This window comes from Panthera uncia, chromosome B4 (genome assembly GCF_023721935.1).
Source record: "Panthera uncia isolate 11264 chromosome B4, Puncia_PCG_1.0, whole genome shotgun sequence".
Classification (NCBI taxonomy): Eukaryota; Metazoa; Chordata; class Mammalia; order Carnivora; family Felidae; genus Panthera; species Panthera uncia.
The window spans coordinates 15357139-15377521 of record NC_064809.1 but is presented as its reverse complement, the minus strand read 5'-3'; the positions used below and the strand labels follow the sequence as shown (position 1 = coordinate 15377521).

At 36.8% G+C, this 20383-nt stretch overlaps 1 protein-coding gene across 1 annotated transcript in view; it reads left to right on the top strand.

Annotated features, from left to right (window-relative positions):
* Positions 1–20383, top strand: part of CUBN (cubilin) — a 273177-nt gene that overhangs the window by 160696 nt on the left and 92098 nt on the right. The window contains exons 37-40 of the mRNA XM_049626901.1: positions 5866–6071; positions 6972–7156; positions 8832–9024; positions 16189–16386. Coding sequence (XP_049482858.1) covers positions 5866–6071; positions 6972–7156; positions 8832–9024; positions 16189–16386 — 782 coding nt within the window. The remainder of the gene's footprint in view (positions 1–5865; positions 6072–6971; positions 7157–8831; positions 9025–16188; positions 16387–20383) is intronic.

The window sequence follows — 20383 nt, the reverse complement described above, 5'->3', positions numbered from 1 at the left end:
ACCTAAGGGCAAATTTGGAGTTGGGTTAGCTTGATGTGGATTTTTCTTGATTTCTTCTGCTATTCAGTGACGGGTCATAGCTTGCTGCTAAAGCTGTGTCTAGAATATAGATACAGATGATCTATATTGTAGTACCTCACCTGGGTAGGATTGTGAGAGCGACAGCTTCACTGTTGGTCTGGCTAGAGACCTACCAATGCTAGCATCTGGCTTGAGAAGCAGTGGTAGAGCAAATCTGACTTCTTTGTTCCAGCATCCTGGTAGCGAATGCTCAGAGGTGTGCCTGATACACTGGTCCCATAGAAGGGCTTGAGGCGCCCAGAACCTCCAGGCTGGTTATCTGTCACTCTAATCCATTAGCTGAGATAGAGTCCCAAGAGAACCCTCTACTTACCATCATGTGAAATCTTGCAACACAAAATGTTGAGTGTTGACTGAAAAGTACACACAATAGAGAAGGAAGTTTTCTATTCTTGTGACTCCCCCCCCCCCTTTCTGGCAGTTTCTCCTCTATAGTCTTTCCAGGTTATTCTTTCTCCTTTTTATGTTGTCTTTCCTCTTCTCAGAAAAAACTCCTTCCAATTACTTCTGGAAAAAGAATAGTTTGCATACACTTTCTCTACAGTTTTTAACCATTACTTTTCTTCTTTAAAAATTAATTTTAAATAAATAAAATGTTGCAGGGTAGCAAAAGTCCCCCTTACTTACTCATCATGGAGTTACCCTGTATCTTGAATTGCATATGTATCACTTTCATGTGTGTTTTTTTATAATTTTATAGCTTTGTTTTTCTATATATACTAAATTACATATGTATAATATGAGTAGCATGTATAAATCTCCATACACACTACATAGTATTGCTTTCTGTTTTATGTTTTATAGAAATGGAATCCTACTTGTTGACTGGACTGGAATTACACTGAATTTATACATTAATTTTCGGGAGTATCTTTATTGACTCTTCATATTCTTGAATTTGGAATATCTCTGCATTTATTGTGTTCTTCTTTTATGTTCTTTGTTAAACTTTCACATTTTTAAAAATAGAGCTCTTATGGCTAGACACCTTTTTTTGGCTGCTGCTACTGCAAAGGGAATCCAGTTAAAATTTACAGACATAACCTGGCCACTTTACTTTACCAAAAATAATACCTCAAATTAATTTTTCCTCCTAGAATTGTTCACTACCTCATTATATGTCTACTTATTTATTATCTATCTCTCCTTCTTGAATAGAAGCTCCCAAAAGGGCGGAAAATTCTCTATGTTCTTCACCGTCCTACCCCACAATGTCTGGCAACATGGAAGACAGTAAACATTGTTGAGTAGGTGTTAACTAAGTTGCAGTTTCTAAATTTTTTGTTGCTGGTATAAGGAATCCCTACCGATTTCTGTATGTCTTATCCAGCCACCATTGTATTCTCTAGAATAACACAGATTTTCTTCTTTCTTTTCTACTGCTGTATATTTAGTGCCGAGAAGAGGACCTCACACATTAAGGTGCACAATAAGTATTTATCAGTGAATGAGCTCTCCTAAATATTAACTTATAGCTCTTCTTTTCCAATCCTTACAACCTTTCCCCTGTTTCCTTGTCTTGTCTCTCTGGAAAACACTGTAGTGTAATGAGGAACAAAGTGATGAGAGCAGGCTCCCTTGTGTTGTTTCTGATTCGAAGGAAATGCTTTGAAATTTTTACTTCTAAGTATATTTGCTGCAGGCATTGGTAGACGTTTGTCATCCCATTTGGAAAATTTCCTTCTATTCCTAATTTTCTGAGTATTTATGATGAGTGGGTGTTGAGTTTTATCCAATGTTTTCCTGCAATTGTCATGGGTTCTCTCTTAATATATTTTGCATCTATCTTTGTTAAGTGTGTGTGTGTGCGTTTGTGTGTGTGTGTGTGTGTGTGTGGTGTGAATTTTCTTATAGACCTTCTAATCTTTTTAAAAAATTGTTTAAAGATTTATTTATTCATTTATTTATTTATTTATTTATTTTTAATGTTCACTTATTTTTGGGAGAGAAACAGAGCATGAGTGGAGGAGGGGCAGACAGAGAGGGAGACACAGAATCCGAAGTAGGCTACAGACTCTGAGCTGTCAGCACAGAGCCCGATGTGGGGGTCGAACTCACAGACTGTGAGATCATGACTTGAGCTGAAGTCGGCTGCTTAACCGACTGAACCACCCAGGTGCCCCTTATTTATTTATTTTTAGAGAGAGAGAGAGAGAGAGAGAGAGCGAATGAGCAGAGGCAAGGCAGAGAAAGGGAGAGAGAGAATCCCAAGCAGGTTCCATACTTTTGGTGCAGAGCCTGACACAGAGCTTGAACTCACAAACCATAAGATCATGACCTGAGTCGAAATCAAGAGCTGAACACTTAACCAACTGAGCCACCCAGGCACCCCTAGGTCTTCTAATCTTAAAGCATTATTAGTCCAACTTGATTAGATTTATATATTTTACAAACTGATGGATCCATGCTGCTTATATTTTATTTAGGGTTTTTCATCTATATCGTTAAGTGAGGTTGACCTATACTTTTCTTTCTTTGGCTTCCCTTGACTGGTTTTGTTCTCAAGATTATACTAACCTTGAAATGCTGGAGACTCCTTTCTATGCGTTGTTACAGTTTGCATAACACTGAGGTTGGGCTATTGATTTCATTGAAGCTTTGAAATTCCCCCAGAAAATCATCTGGGCACAGATTTCTGTTTTGTGTCATCTGTGGGCAACTTTAAATACTGATTTTTTTTCTTTAGGTGTTTCTTTTTTTTGTTTTTGTTTTTGTTTTTTTTTTTCTTCAGCTTATTGTGACATAAGATACGTTTACAATTCTGTGCAATCATCACTATCATCCTTTTCTGAGACTTTTCCGTCATACTAAACAAACTCTATACTCCTTAAACATAACTCCCTGTCCCCAACCGTCGGTAAACTATTCTACTTCCTGAATCTACAAATTTCTCTATTCTAGTTTTCACATTGAAGTAGAATCATACATGTCCTTTTGTGTCTGGCTTATTTCACTGAGCATAATGTTTTTAGTGTTCATGTATGTTGCAGCATGTATCAAAATTTCATTCTGTTTCAAGGCTGAATCATCCAGTGTGTATATAAAATGTGATTTTATATATAGATAGATAAATGCATAGCTGTATCTTGTTTTGTTTATCAACATTTTATATATCAAATTATATATAACTATGTGTAATTTTATTTATATATAATATATATAATTATATAACTATATATAGCTTTGTTTGTCCAGTCATTTGTTTATACATTTTTGTTTATCCATTTTGCTTCTCCATTCATCTACCGATGGACATTTGAGTTGTTTCCAGCTTTTGGCTATTGTGAATAATGCTTTTATAAATATTGATATACAAATGTTAGTTTCAGCCCGTGCTTTTAATTTCTTTGGGTATATACCTAAAAGTAGAATTTGGTACATACCTAAAAGTAGAATATGGTAATTCCATGCTTAACTTTTTGAAGAATCGCCAAATTGTTTTCTACAGTGGCTGCTCTATTTTACATTCCTACAATGCCTGAGAGTTCCAATTTCTCAACATCCTCATCACCATTTGTTATTTTCCATTTTTTAAATAATAGCCATCCTAATGGGGGTGAAGTGTTACCTTATTGTAGGCTCCCTTTGCATTTCTCTAATAACTAGTGACTGAGCATTTTTTCATGTTCTTATTGGCCATTCATAATATATCTTCTTTGGGGCACTGCATTTTCAGTTCTTTTGCTATTACTTGAGTTGTCTTTTTATTTTTGAGTTGTAAGAGATCTTTTATATTCAGGATACTAGTATGCTCTTGCATTTTTTATTTCTCTTGGGTAAATATCTTGGAGAGGAAGTTCCAGGGCATTAACTGGATGTATATTTAGTATTACAAGAAACTGCCAAATAATTATTCAGAGTGGTTCTATCAGTATACATTCCCACCAGAAACACATGAGACTTCCGGTTGCTGTATATGCTTGCCAAACATTTGATCTTGTCAGTCTTTTCTAGTTTAGCCATTCTGAAGGGTATAAAATGATAGCTTACTGTGATAGTTAATTTACACTGTTCTGGTGACTAATGACATCAAATATTTTGGACATTCTCATCGGCTATTCACTCAACTTTTGTTGAAGTGTCTGTTCAAATCTCTTGTCATTTTTAACTTGGTGATTTGTTTTTTTCATGTTTTTTTTTTTGGTAGGAATTCCTTTTATATTCCAGAGATGAGTCCCTTGTTAGATATATGTTTTGTAATGATCTCTTCTTCCCCCTACACAATCTGTAACCTGCCTATTCATTTTCTTCATCATGTCTTTAATGAGAAATTTTAATTTTTGATGAAGTCAAATTATTAATTTTTTAAATCCTATGGTTAATGCCTTTTGCATTATATCTAAGGAATATATGCCTTCCCCAAGGTTGTAAAGATATTCTCTGTTTTATTCTAGGAGCTTATGGTTCTAGCTTTTATGTGTATATCTAGGAGGAATATTAAATTACTTTCTGTGTGTGGAGAGAAGTAGAGGTTGAGGATTTTTTGTCTTTTCTTCCCTCTATAAGGATATTCAGTAATTGAAACACCACGTGTTAAAATGACTTTCTTTTCCCCATTGAATTATGTTGGCAGCGTGGATTGGGCTGTATTGGTGGGTTCTTCTCTGGACTTTCTCTTTTGTTCCATTCAACTCTTTGTCTACCCTTGCACTAATACCGCACTATCTTGATTTTTAACAATTTTTTAAAGTGTATTTATTTTGAGAGAGAGAGAGAGAGAGAGAGAGAGAGAGAAATGAGCATAAGCAGGGTAGGGGCAGAGAGGAGAGACAGAATCCCAAACAAACTCTGTGCCATCAGTGCAGAGCCCAAACGCATGGCTCAAACTCATGAACTGTGAGATCATGCCCTGAGCCGAGATCAAGAGTTGGGTGCTTAACTGACTGCACCCCACAGGCGCCCCTCACACCGTCTTGATTATGTCCAAGTTTATAAAGCACTAAAGCTACATTCTGAAAGCATTCATTTAACACTTACATGTTCCAGACTCTATATGTTATCTGTGGCAATCATTGAGTAGATGTTGTTTCCTATCTTTCATTCTCCCATGTCATCATAACTGCAGATTATAATACAAGTTGAATAGGCCGCATTTCCGAACTCTAGCCTCTATTGTTACAAATCCCATATTTCGCCTACCTTTTCAGAAATTAAGTACAGATGCCTTTGTCACTTAAGCTCTGGCAAAATTAGCCCATGATACTGCTTCAGCTGTGTCTCCTAATGTTTTCTTAAAAGTACTCAATGTTCTAACCAAACTAGAACTCTCACAGATTTCTAAATAAGCCTCACCCTTTTTCTGTGTATGTGCTCTTATCGACATGCGTTTTGTGCTCACCATTTCTGTACCTTAAATCCAGCTAATGTTTATATTTCCATCTCAGAAACAATCTCTCTGTTAAGCTGTGACTGAGCCTCACAATCCGATGTGAGGCGTCTGCCTCCGAATCTTCGAACGCTTCTAGCTCCGAGGGCACTTTATGATATTCTACCTTATAATGTGTCTTTTCCTGTATTCCTGCCCAATCTTTCCCCCTAGAAAGAAAAGTCCTTGAAGGCTGTGTATTAATCTTTGTATCTCTGCAACAGGCATTTCAGCAAATTTGGGGAAAAGAAATTTTTGGAGTTGGCTCAAAGATAACGTGATTAAAGTTAAAGTTTTATAAAGAACAGTTATAAAGAGATCAGCAGGTGTTTCGGGATAATCTCAAAGCTTATTCTATCAATTTAATCCTCCAAAACTCTCTCTCTCTCTCTCTCTCTCTCTCTCTCTTTTCAAATTAGAACTTTCCAGTTGGAGGATTCTCAGGACTGTAACAGGGATTTTGTGGAGATCTGCGAAGGAAACGCCACTGGTACTTTGGTGGGGCGATATTGTGGAAATGTCCTCCCCCTCAATTATTCATCCATTGTTGGGCACAGACTCTGGATCCGATTTGTCTCCGATGGCTCAGGCAGTGGCATAGGCTTCCAAGCCACATTTACTAACAGTAAGTTGCTTCTATTTTATCGATGGTTTCCAGAGAACATCCTACAAACTAGAAAGGATAACAAATTTTTTAGTAATGTAGTAAGTGAAGAATCCTGAACTCTATTCTCCTAGATTTGTTGTATTTGTGGAATTACTTCATTTTAAAATATATTATAAAAACTAAATTACATGTGCATGGCCCACCAGGAGCAAGGGAGAGTGGCTCTAGTAATCGTTTTAAGCTCGTTTCTACCTAATGTTATATTAAACTTTTTACATGATATTTTGTTAGAACCTTCTAACGTATTTAGTTCAGGTTGAGCATATTGATACCAAGGGTATTTCGTTTGAAGTCACAAACTCTCTATTCTTCAAATTCAAAACACTGAGTATATTTTAGGATTGAATTAAGTGCTCAGATATTATAACAACAGGGTTTTCTTCTAATAGAATATAATGTTAATATTTTTATTTTCTAACTTGACTTTTCCATAATTAGCTGTTTTTCACGGCATTCCAATATGCCTGTTTCTCTTGCCAAAAATTTGAAAACATGTCCCATTCTTTTGTAAAAAGGAAAATAGGTAAACAAAATAGAGAATGAGCCTGGTAATACCCCTTCACTTGTCATCAGGTCTCCTGGGGTCTGGGAACCCCTTTTCACATGAGAAGTTATCTCCTCTTTTCACACCATGCCACCTTCTTAGATGAAATTCCATTCACAAAATCACTGTTCTCCAAGGAATTAGTAGATAGTACAGAAATCAAAAGGGAAGCAATATTTCTTCCAGTGTTCAGAATAGAAATCACAGCCAATTAGAAGTCCATCCTTTTCAACACCCCTTGCCTTTTGTTTCTTTCATTTGATTAAAGAGCTATTCTAAGTACTTCTGATTTACTGCTCTGTTTTCCCTCCTAGTATTTGGCAATGATAATATTGTGGGAACTCATGGGAAAGTCGCCTCTCCCTTATGGCCTGGACATTACCCCCACAACTCTGATTACCAATGGATAGTAAATGTGGATGCGTCTCAAGTTATCCATGGTAGAATCTTGGAGATAGACATTGAAGCAACTCAAAACTGCTATTATGACAAATTAAGGGTGAGTATCCAAGGGCAATCAGTGTTAGTAAATTTTGGTGAATTTCTATTTGCAAAAACAAATCAAGTTAATGTCAGTTGAAGCATTTGTAAATCACATGGGGTGGCCTCCCTGGATCATGATTACCTCTTCTAGATTACCTATGAAAAGGTAATTCTGTCATTATATTCATTATCTTTGGATTCTCTAAGTTTTATTTTTAGCATTATTGTAATTTACCTCTTGGGCTTTGTCAATGTGTATATGTATATCTTAGTTAAGTATTCTCTCTCATATCTCATTTTCTTGTGTATTCTTATGTTAGAGTGTTAAAAGTTTGAAGGATCATTTTTAAATAAATAAATATAAAATTGTGGTGGTTATTGCCATCCAGATTTTGGTTACTGCATCAGTTTCAAAAACACTGTCACATTCTTTTTTTCTTTTTTTAGCTTTATTCAGGTATATTCGACAAATAAATATTGGGTATATTTAAGATGTACAACTTGATATTGTAACCTATGTACACATTGTGAAATAATTGTTACAGTCAAGCTAATTAATACTTGTATCACCTTGCATAGTTATCATTTGGATTTTGTGTGCGTATATGTCTGTGTGTGTGAAAGAGGATATTTAAGGTGTACCCTCTTAGCAAATGTCAAGTATATAATACAGAAACAGTACGATATATTTCAGTATTAACTGTAGTCACATTGCTGCACATTAGATCTCCAGAATTATTCATCTTGCATAACTGAAACTTTGTAACCTTTGACCAACATTTCCCCATTTCCCTCTCTCCCCAGCCCCTGGGAACCATCAGTCTACTTTCTCCTTCTGTGAGTTTAACTATGTTATCAGATTCTCAAAGGCCAGGATTCCATTTTATTCATCTTGGGTCTGCAGGGCCTCACCTAGAGTTCAGTACCTAAAGGTGCTTCGGATGTGTGGAAATCATTATTACACAGTTTGAAAAACAGCTTATCTCATAGCTTCGGCAGAGAAATTTATAACAATTTCAATGAACTTGTTCCAAATTATTTACAAAATGAAGTGAAGGATAGGAAATACGGTTGGATGGCATTTTTCCACATGTGCCGAAAAAAACAATGTGCTCCGTGCTATGTGTTTGTAACTATAAAAATATGTCTCTAAATAGGTAACTTCATATTTTCAACCAAATGAAAAAAAATAATTGATTTGAATGTGTGTTGAGCCCTCGCAAGCTGTCACTCTTTGTTGTCATTAATGCTACTTTCCGACACCTGTCTGTTTAAACCTTTCCTTCTTCTTGTTGCTTTTTCTGTTACTTTCTAATTCCTTCCTTTGAGGCCCCAAAGCACATTCAATAAATTCTATTGTCGTACAACTATCTTGATTCCTAATTTTCCACCCCTAAATTTTACTGTAGATCAAATAATGAGCTATATTGCATACAGCTTATGAATTCATATAATTCTGCAGCAAAGATGAAATTATTTTAAAACACTTAAAATGTTTTGCAGTCATATTTTATATTTAATGGTGCTTTCTATTTCAACTGACATAGGGTGTTTACTTGTTTATTTTTTTCATTATGATGAAATTATAATAACAAGGCAACCTTTTAGTTTTCTTTTTTATGAAGAAAAATAGAGGTAATTACTTGAATTCAGTGCTGTATTATCTTTTTTTTTTTTTTTTTTACATGCAGATTTACGATGGGCTTGGTGTTCATTCCCGCCTAATTGGAACTTACTGTGGTACCCAGACCAAATCTTTTAGCTCCTCTAGAAATTCCTTGACGTTTCAGTTTTCTTCTGACTCTTCAATCTCAGGGAAAGGATTCCTTCTGGAGTGGTTTGCAATGAATGTCTCTGTTGGACCTTCCCCTACGATTGCTCCAGGTACGTATTACCAAATGGTAATAAATAAAATTCTGTTTTTGGGTTTCACTGCATGGGCCTTCCCATAATAGGTTTCAAAGGGCCTTCCCTTAATAGGTGGCAAATATGTAAATTACTAAGAATAAGTGCAGCCCTAAAACCCTCCATATATATCAGGTGTTCTTTTAATTTCATAAATACAGCCTTTTGTAAAAACTGTACATTTGTGGTTTTTTTATATTTTTCCCATTATATTTTTTATATTAATTAGGGGTTTGATATCCATGAGGCATTCTACTTATAACTTCTAGAGACTCCTTTAGAGATCTCTGAAAATTTGATTTGTAAATGCTCTGCATGCACACACACACACACACACACACACACACAATATTATGGGTCAACTAGAAGACAGAAGTAACTGTTTTTCCTCTAGATTTCACTTTTTTTAAGTTTTTAAAAAAATGTTTATTTTCATTTTTGAGAGAGTGAGTGAGTGGGGGAGGGGCAGAGAGATTTGAAGCAGGCTCTGTGCTGAAAGCAGAGGGCCTGATTCAGGGCTGGAACTCACAAACCATGAGATCATGACCTGAGCTAAGGTGGGAAGCTCAACCAATTGAGCCACCCAGGCACCCCTTTTCTAGATTTCATTTTAAATGTGCCTTCAGAAATGCTTCACTTTCTCCTTAGTTGGTCATAAACTCATGTTTTAAGGTAAAATTAGCCTAATTGTTAAACTTTTATTTGACTATGTTTAAGACATCCTTAATTCCCTTGGTAAGCAGTGTTTGGGGAGACTGATTTTTCCTTAAAATTTTATTTAAACAATTTTGAATGGCTTTTATGGGTTGTCATAGAAGTCTGACAGCCCAGTTTGGGGGATATTGCCAACCTTGGTATACAGTTGACCCTTGAACAACACAAGTTTGAAATGAAGACGATTGAAAAAATCTTATATGAGAATTTTTTTGATAAACACAGTTCAGTACTGTAAATGTGTTTTCTTTTCCTTATTTAAAATTTTTTTTTTTAACATTTACTTATTTTTGAGAGAAAGAGAAAGAGAGAGACAGTGTGAGCTGGTGAGGAGCAGAGAGAGAGGGAGACACAGCATCTGAAGCAGGCTCCAGGCTCTGAGCTGTCAGCACAGAGCCGGATGTGGGGCTTGAACTTGTGAACCATGAGATCATGACCTGAGCTGAAGTCAGACGCTTAACCGAATGAGCCACCCAGGCGCCCCTCTTTTCCTTACAATTTTCTCAGCATTTTCTTTTCTCTAGCTAGCTTACTTTATTATAAGACTATAGCATGTAATACATGTAACATACAAAATATGTGTTAATTGACTGTTATCTGTAAGACTTCTGGTCAATGGTAGACGATTAGTAATAAAGTTCTGGGGGAGTCAAAAGTTACATGGATTTTGGGGGAACCTGCTGGCTCAGTCAGTAGAGCATGAGGCTCTTAATCGCAGTGTCGTGAGCTTGAGCCTATGCTGGGCACATGGGCTACTTAAAGTCATGTGGATTTTTTACTGTGTTGGGGGTTGGCACCCCTAAGCCCTGCACTGCTCAAGGATCAGCTGTACTTGATTGAGACACATTATCATAGGTTCTCATTGAAGAATATTCAAACTTTGAACTTGTTCTAAGACTAAATATATCCTAAAAGATTAGAGTCTATTTGCTTCTAACTTCTTGGGAATTTGTATTGGCAGAGGTAACTGATAAATGTATCATTCATACTTGTTTTCATTTAATGCACCTAGAGTATTCTGTTCTGAGATGTTTTTTTCCACCCCCCCTTACAAGATGTTTCCATAAAATTGAATATGAATCTCTTTCTTAAAATATTAATCTACTTATCTAAGAGCAAAGAACCATCAGCAAGATTGCCAAATGCAGTTTGAAGCTATCCATTTAATTCTGGATTGCTCTTCTAAGTAAACTTGAATTAAGCTTTTTTTATAGCCACGAATCTCAAGTTAGAGAAAGAACCACTTACTCATGGAAAATATTATATCAACAAATATAATTTAGTACTCAAAAATGACAAATTTTCTTCTCATACTTAAGCTCTGTAATTAGATGAGTTAAGTGGATGAGTGATTATATCATAAATTTCATTTTCCTTGAGAACAAGGGAAGGTGAAAGTAAGAAGATAAGAGAATTTTATAATTTACTAGTTACCTAGATGATAGGGGGGCATCGCATTCTGAAAGATTCATTAAAACTAAAAAAAATGTAAAAAGCTTAACATTTTAAAATATATATTGCACATTGTACCATCAGCATTTCTTACACATGCATATGTTTAGTTTAATTCAATAAATATTTATTGAGGATTTGCTATAGATACACCGAGACAATTAAGTAAAGGGACAAAGATCTGATCTCAACTCTCCAGGAGCTTAAAAATACTTGGGAAAGACAAAGTATTCATATGTCAGTTAAATAACAATTTAGTAATTAAATTATTTAATGACAAAGCATGTGGTACAGGCAGAAGAAAAGAAAGCAAAGGAAACTGAGCTTAATGTGGATGAGGATCATCTGAAGGAAATTAAACACATCGGGTAGAAGGTTAGTCAGCATATCAGTCAGGACACAATCAGTTATGCTGCGATAGCAAACAATTCCAAACTCTGAGTTGGTGAAAAATCATAAAGTTTCTTTCTGGTTTGTGTTACATATTCTTCTTGGATTAACTAAGTGCCTTGTCATCAGTATCGCTGCATAGCCCAGGCTGTTAGAGCTGACATTGTTTGGGACATTGACTGTGATCATGGCCAGAGGAAGGAGAGCTCTGGCATGTCTCAGTACAAAAGTGCTCAGCTTAAAAGTGACAAAATTATTTTGCTCATAATTCATTGGCTCAAACTGGTCAAATGACCTCACTCAACCACAAAAGGATCAGGAATTGCAATGTCAGCATGTGTTTATAAATGAGGGAAAATGAATATTTGACCAAAAAGAATAATGACCCCAAGTCAGTTAGTTTGATAACTGCCTTTTATAAATTCAAGGTAAGAAATATTTTACATAAAGGAAAATCTTAACATTTGAAGACCCTGAGTAATATTAAAGTCTTCCACTTGAAAATTTCTTTCATTTGTCTCTTTTTTCTTTACTTCTGCAGCCTGTGTAGAAATAGGACACAAGAATTAGGACCTAGTCCCATAAAAGTTTGCACTCACTTCCTGGTGATCCTAGTAAGATTCAAACATGTACTGGTATAAAAGTCAGAAACCTCTGGAATGGTGGGGTGAGGACCTCTGAAAAAGCATTCCTGCAGGAAAACAATGAGAACATTGTCAAAATTGTCAAGATCAGCTTTTGAGAACCCTGGAAATTCATCAAAGCTCGCAACAATCTAAAGAGCGTTTATTCAAGAATGATGGCTGAATCTCAGGAAAATAGTCAGCTTTCTGGCATCTTAATTCTCCCTATTTCCATCTCTCCCCTTGCCTCAGCTTTACAGTTGCCTCGCAGAATCCTCAACTATAGTAGCTGCAAAACCAGTAGTTGAGTGACTACTGGAAGGAGTAGAACAGGTTGAGAGCTACAGAAAACCTCCTATTCCTAAGGAATTACCATTATTTGACCTATCTGGCAGCTTCCTAGGAAAGCTCCATTCTCAGGACTTGTCTTCATTTGACCTGCCTCAGCGGTTGTTCTGTGCCCATAGCCCTATCCCCAGGGTGTTTGTAGAAAACAGTCAGTGGTGACTGTTTAACATCACAGTTATATGTGGCAGTAATACCAGGTGCAGCTAACAAGAGGGTGAATAAAACTGTAAAAGGAAAATCCTGGGGAATGAGATACCCATAGGGAGCTTTGGAAAACTCTGACATATTTCTGGAAGTTTAGAAAGCCACACACAGGTGCAGGACTGTGCACATGTCCAAGAGAGGACGTGAGGGCCCTGATCTCTCAACTCTATGTGATCTTGAGGGTCTGTGTAAGCAGGAAGTGAAGACTGAGGCAGAGTTGTAAACTGCCTACTAGAGCTTTATAGGCATATCCCAACACATGTAGACTTTAAGTTAGCTATTATAAATGTGTTGAAAACTTAAAAGGAACCACGTCTAAAGAATTGAAAGAAAATATGGGAATAATATATCACCAAACAGAGACTATCAATAAAGTGATAGAAATTATGAAAAGAAAAAAACCAACTAGAAATGTTAGAATTGAAAAGTATAATAATTGAAATTCTCTGGATGGGCTCAATTACAGATTTGAGCACATAGAAGAAAGAATCAGTGAACGTGCAGATAGGTCAATTGAGATTGGCCTGTCCATAGGAAAGAAGGAAAAAGACTGAAAAAAATTGTACAGAGCCTCAGAAACTATCAATTATACTAATATATGTACAATGAAAGCCCCAGAAAAGGAGGGAGATAAAGGGGGACAAAGAATATTTGAATACAGTGTCCAAATACTTCCCAAATTTGATGAAAAATATTATTCTACACACCCAAGAATCCCAGTAAACTCCAAATAGGATAAGCTGTCTGAAATCTACACCTAGATAAGTCACCAACTATCAAAGCTGGAGAAAAAGGGATCATCTTCAAAGCACCAGGAAAAAGTGATCCATCATGTAAAAGGAGTCCTCACCTAGCTTCTCATCAGAAACCATGAAAGCCAGACAGCAGTGGAATGACATATTCAAAGTATTGAAATAAAAAGACTGTTGATTAAAAGTCAAAAGTCTATACCCAGCACATATATCCTCCAAACTAAGGAGAAATTCAAAGACTCCAAGATAAATGAAAATGGAGAGAATTTATTGCCAGCAGATCTACTCTAAAAGAAATTCTAGTGGAAGGCCTTAGACTGAAATGAAAGTACCATAGCATGTCTTGACAACTAATAAATAGTATATGCAGTAAGATAATGACATAAGTAAATATAAAGACATTGCAAATGCATTTTTGTTTGTAATTCTCCCGCTCTCTGATTTAAAGACAACTGTATCAAGCAATGACTATAAAACTGTGTTGATGGATTTGTAATGTTTAAATGTATAATTTTTATGGCAAAAATAGCATCAAAGGATGGGGATGGAAATAGAATTTTATTGGAGCCAAGTTTTGTGTACCATTCAAATTAAGTTAGTATTAACCCAAACTACATTGTTTCAAATTATGATGTAAATTGTAACTGCCAGAACAACCACTGAGAAAATAACTTAAAAATATACATAGTAGGGGAGCCTGAGTGGCTTAGTCAGTTGAGCATCTGACTCTTTTTTTTTTTTTTAATGTTTATTCACTTTTTTGAGAGACAGAAACAGAGTGTGAGCAGGGCAGGGGCAGAGAGAGAGAGGGAGACACAGAATCTGAAGCAGGCTCCAGGCTCTGTGCTGTCAGCACAGAGCCCAATGTGGGGCTCGAACTCATGAACCATGAGATCATGACCTGAACCAAAGTCGGACGCCCAACCAACTGAGCCACCCACGTGCCCCTGAGCATCTGACTCTTGATTTTGGCTCAGGTCATGATCTCACGGTCATGGGACCGAGTTCTGTGTCAGGCCACATGCGGAGCCTGGAGCCTGCTTAAGATTCTCTGCATTCTTCTCCTTTGCCCCTTCCCCCCTTGCACGTGTTCTCTCTCTGTGTGTCTCTCAATAAAAATAATATTTGTATGTATGTATGTATAGTAAAAAAAAAAAAAAAAAGAACAGGTGAATTAAAATGCTATACTAAAAAATATATATATTTAAAATTCCCAGGATGATTTTAATCAATCAATAACAATAACAAGGGTTGGCAAAAGCAAACAATAACAAGGGTTGGCAAGGATGTGGAAAAATAAGAACCCTGTGTATTGCTGGTAAAATTATAAAAAGTTATAACCACTTTGGAAAACAGTTTATCAGTTCTTCAAAAATTGAAACACAGGGTTACCATATGATCCTGCAATTACATTCCTAGTCATATACCTGATGGAATTGAAAACATATAGTCCACATAAAAATGTATAAACTGAATGTTCATAGAAGAATTCTTCATAATAGTGAAAAAGCAGAAGCAACCCAAATATCGCACAACTGATAAAACTTAATGTGATATATCCATACAGTGGAGTACTGGACAGGCCTAAAGCAAGGAAATGAAAAGAATGAAGGAAAATGAAAGAAATACTGAAATATGCCATGGATGAACCTTAAACCATTATGCTAAGTGAATGAAGCTAGTCACAAAAGGCCACATGTTGTCCAATTATATGTATATGAAATGGCAAGAATGGGCAAATCCATAGACAGAGACAGAAAGTAAATTAGTGGTTTCCATGGACTGGTAGAGTGGAAAACAGCCAATGAGTGGTAATTGGTATAAAGTGTCTTTTTGGAGTGGTGAAAGTGTTCTAAAATTAGCCCTGATGGTTACAGAACTTTGTGACTATAACTAAAAGCCCCTGAATTGTAGATGTTAAAAGGTACGTTTTATGACACACAAAGAATACTTTAACGAAGCTAATTGTTTAAAAAATTAATAAGAAATGAAGAAAGGCTGTTGTTATACATTTTACTAATTTGAAAATGATTTCAAAATCGCCCACATATAAATAACATGGTGAACAGCTATGCTGAAAAAAGTAAAGATTAGAATACAGAGGAGGGACGCCTGGGTGGCTCAGTCGGTTAAGCATCCAACTCTTGATTTGGGCTCAGGTCATGATCTCATGGTCGTGAGGTTGAGCTCTGTGTCAGGCTCTATGCTCAGCGTGGAGCCTGCTTAAGATTCTCTCTCTCCCTCTGCCCGTCCTCAGCTCATGCTTGGGCACGCTTGCTCTCTCTCTCTCTCTCTCAAAAAAGGTAAAGTACAGAGGAAACATTAATAATAATAATAATAATGATGATAATAAAAGAAGGTCTTCTACGTGGACTAACTTCGTGCTTAACAAATAAAAGACACTAAGACACTAATAAACGGGCCGTGTGGCAAGGCTATGGTGAAAAAAGCAGAACGCAGTGTTTTTCTTACACAAAAAATAAATGAACAGAAATCACAGCTTTGTGAGTCAGCAGGTTTAATAAAATATTTCTAGGTTTCTTTGAGAACTTTGTTGTAACTGGTTGTGTCCTTTTGGTACAGAGCTGCCACTTTAAAATGAACGTGCTAGATTCTCCTCCGTCAGAGGTCTCTCATAGATGTTGTTTTTCATTCTACAGGTGCTTGTGGTGGGTTCCTGAGGACAGGAGATGCGCCAGCCTTTCTTTTCTCCCCAGGCTGGCCCGAAAGCTACAGTAACAGTGCTGACTGTATGTGGCTCATTCAGGCTCCAGATTCTACCGTGGAACTCAACATCCTTTCCCTGGACATCGAAGCTCACAGAACATGTGACTATGACAAACTTGTGATAAGAGATGGTGAGAAACATTTAAACAAAACACAAAACTACCGAGTTTCAACCTTGACACATACAGAGTTACGTTCAGTTATAGTGATACTCATTTACTGCCTCCATCCGTTTTGTACGGAAGTTCCCTGACATTACGGTCAGTGAAGGCATCCCATACCAGAATTGGCTACAATTTCTGAAGAACATAAGGCAAATATTAAATTGCCTGTAACAAACTAATGCACATACTATCTCAGGAACAGCATTATCTTACTAAGAGAAAATACTATCTTTGGCTTAAGTAGGAAATAACGGTCTGAGTTTCCAGGTGGTGCTGCCTTCTTTTTGAAAGGTCTTGGAGATACATTTTGATATTTTATACCTATGACCTTAAGATACCAGTGTGAAAAAAATCTATATATTATATATTATTATATATATTTATTATTATTATATATATTATTATAGATATATAATTGCTTGTATTCAATTCTCTTTGTCTACTGAATCTCTGGGTAGAATAGATAGAATTAAGGGCTTATATTTTTTCATGTTTTCCTCTATGCACAGGTGTGGTATGGCTATGTCATGATGGGGGATAAGAATAATGCTAATATGCAACATGTACAAAATCATGCTTCACGGTTCACAAGGCTGGAGGAGAGGCAAGCCACGTCCTCTGACCAGTGTTTCTCCCAGTGTGGTCGTCGGACCAGCAGGATCAGTGTCACCAGGGAAGAAATGCCAATCTTATGGCCACGCCCCAGATCTACCAAAGTAGAAACTCTCCAAGTGGGTCTTAGGTCTGTGATTTAAAAAGCCCTCCAGGCAGGGGCCACGTTTAGGTTGAGGAAAGCAAGGCAAGATTATGCAAACTGCACGGTTGGATTCTGTCTTTGTTGAAAATGGTGATATTTTGACCATTTTACATTAAATTTCAGTTTTTAACTATTGCAGTAAAATATTATTTATCTTGCTTTCTAAGGTCTTTGGGACCTCCGTGAATGTTGCCCATGAGGCAAGTGCCTCTCTCGCTTGACCCTTGTCCCTGCCTCCAGGTGATAATGATGGTCTCTAAAGTCTAAGAACCACAAGATACAGACATTGCGACCTCACATGCCTACCTAGACAAACAGGGGACATAACAAGGAAAGTGTTAATCTGGGGCACAGAGTTGAAGGGGCAGCTACTAGGAAGGCAGGCTCAGTGTTATTTAGCTTCCTTTTTTTTTTTTTTTTAAGAGATGTGAAAGATACAGAATTTTCTATGAATTTCCCAATTGTTAAATTTTGGAAATTAATGAAAAAAGCTTCAGAGCCTTTTCTGGACCAAACGAACATGTGCTTGCTTTTTGCCCACAGGTTACTAACGTGTAAGCTTGTGTCTTCCTTATCCCCTCAGCGCTAGACTTCCGTGAAAGGCAGTTAGGAAATGGCAGAGGTGCTTGATTTTCCTTCTGTAGAGGCTGGACACTAACGCTCAAGTCAGTCGTACAAAACAGGAGATGATAAACCTTAACTTTCCCCCCTTTTCCATCAACCATCATCCAGAGCATTGCTCAGAGAAATTGCCGTCTTTTCTCACATCAAGGCATTCCTGTGGATGTTAACATTTAAAACTTCTCATGTGATGAAATGAGTGTGTCCTCGCACACATATTCTGAGTGTTCAGAATATAGTAGAAACTTTGAAAAAACATCTTCAGTAGGTAACTGCATTAATGAAGTAAAGTGTGGCTACTCTTTCAAAAATCACTTTCTATTGAGGTGGTTTTTGCTAAACTGCTAAATGGCTCCAGGTCTGTTTTATTGTCTGTGAAAGAGAGGCTGATATCTCCTTCGTGAGGTTGTTGTATTAGGGAACATAATAAACACAAAATTCCCTAGCAAAAGCCCTGGCATTTTGTAGATGCAGAATTTGGAATTGCTTAATTTAGATTTCAATTTACTTTATTAGAGATATTTCTGAAATAGGTTTCATCATATCCACTTTATAGAATGTTCTTGCTGAGGCATAGAACTTGGAGAGCTCTGCAGATTGACTTCTATGCCAAAACAATGATAATATTTTAAATTGGTGTGCAACCTATCCAAAGAGATTTTTATTTATAGCATGAGTTGGTGCTGAATAGGTTCATTATTTCCTCATTTGTTTATTGATTCATTCAAGATGTGGTGGTTGAGTGCCTACTATGTGGCGGTTGGTGGGTATTTTGTTCATTGGCTCAGTGTTTGTCTACATTTAGAATAAAATTTCAAGTCCCATTTCAATTATTTGTTCTTTGTTCAGCCAGGTTTTTGCTTCCGAGTAGCAGGGGTATATACCATCCTGAAGGAAATATCTAAAGCCATTAACCACAACCAATGATACTTACAGGCCACTTGTGCAATTGGGCAGTCATCACAGGCCTTGGGCCTTTGTCCCTTGGTCCAAGGCTGGCTGTGAACATTCTTGGGCCACCCCAGAGAGGGCCCTGCAGCCTTCCTGGGAGACCTGAGTCACTCTCCCACCTGTTTATTCATTTTACAGGCTGGTGATGGTTCAAGACTGAATCAATTTTTTCCAAACTATGTAACAACAAATTTTACATACCAAGATTCCCCAAAATTGAGGTCCCATGAAACTACATTGGACCTAGATAAAATTAAAAAAAAAAAAAAAAAAAAAAAAACAGTGAAAAGGGGGGAAAAGGCAAAAAAAAAAAAAAAGAAAAAAAAGTCAAAAATCAGTAATCCTTTTATCTATTTATAGATATAAAAGGTACTTTGTGATCTTAGGGAAATCATATAATAGTATAGTTTGAGCATCTGGAGTTAATTAGCCAGGGTTTTAAATCCTTGTTGACTTCTATGCTCTATGCCTTCAGGCAAATTATATATCCTTCCTAAGACTGTTTCCAATTTACAAAATGGGGATAATAAAAATACCTACTTAATAGCATTATTGTGATGATAAAGTCTGATATTGTATGTAAAGCACTCAAAGTGGTAATAATAATTGCTCGATAAATGTCAGCTACTGTAATCTTGGGCCCCAGCGGCCACATCTCTAAAATGAGGAGTCTGGACTAGAAAGAGAATCACCAGACTACCTTCTAGCCCTGGCTGTTTACCTTTGATTTCCCCCTCCCCTTAAAGATCAGATTCATCCCTGCTACCATCCATATGATGAAGTCATGGAAGGCTCTAGACATACCTCCGTATTTATTATGGATACTGTGGGGAGAAACAAGCCATCTTACGGTTGTTGGGTTATCTACCAACTCATCAGTTAGGTGATCGCGAAGTAATTATTTAGAGATAAGCACTGTTTCATCACATGGTCTGAGGTGAAGTTTAGAAAAGAAATACAAATCAGTAGATCCTATCCAGTCTCACTGAGAGAGAAAATTTGCACCTATGAAATAAATAACAACATACCATGAACTTCCAAATTTTGTGACATTGGTAATTAGAGAGTAAGTCCACCGAAACAATTCAGGGCAAAATGTGTAGCAAAATAACACGTGCAAAAGGAGTTAAAGAGAGAAACTTTTGAATTATAAAGTACCAAAAATTTTCAGAGGTCACAAACCCTCCAAAGAATACCTTTCAAGCGTCTCCTATTTATAGCTATACCATTGCATTTGTAATCCCACACACTACCTGGTTTTCTAGAATAGTTAATACTAGTGCATTTTAGGTGGCGATCAATGGCGGAAGGATTAATTTTGCTGATTGTTGTTTTACAGGGGAAAATTTCCTCATGTCTCGTACTCTATTTTTTGGTTTTTATGAGCTTGAAGTTTATTAATTATTTGCCTTAAGGGGGAAAAAATCCCAGCCAAGGTATCCAAATATTTTATCATCTCCTGTGCTCCATTCTGCCTTTGGTTGCGGCTTTGTTCCATGTTGCTTATATTCAAGAGTCGTAAAAAGGAAAAGAGCCATGAAGTGACCCAGTTGTCCTTTGCCTCTCTCCTTGGAGGGCACCCTGGCTGAAACGTTTCTCATCCTCCACGGGTGGACGTACGTGTGTTCGTCTAAT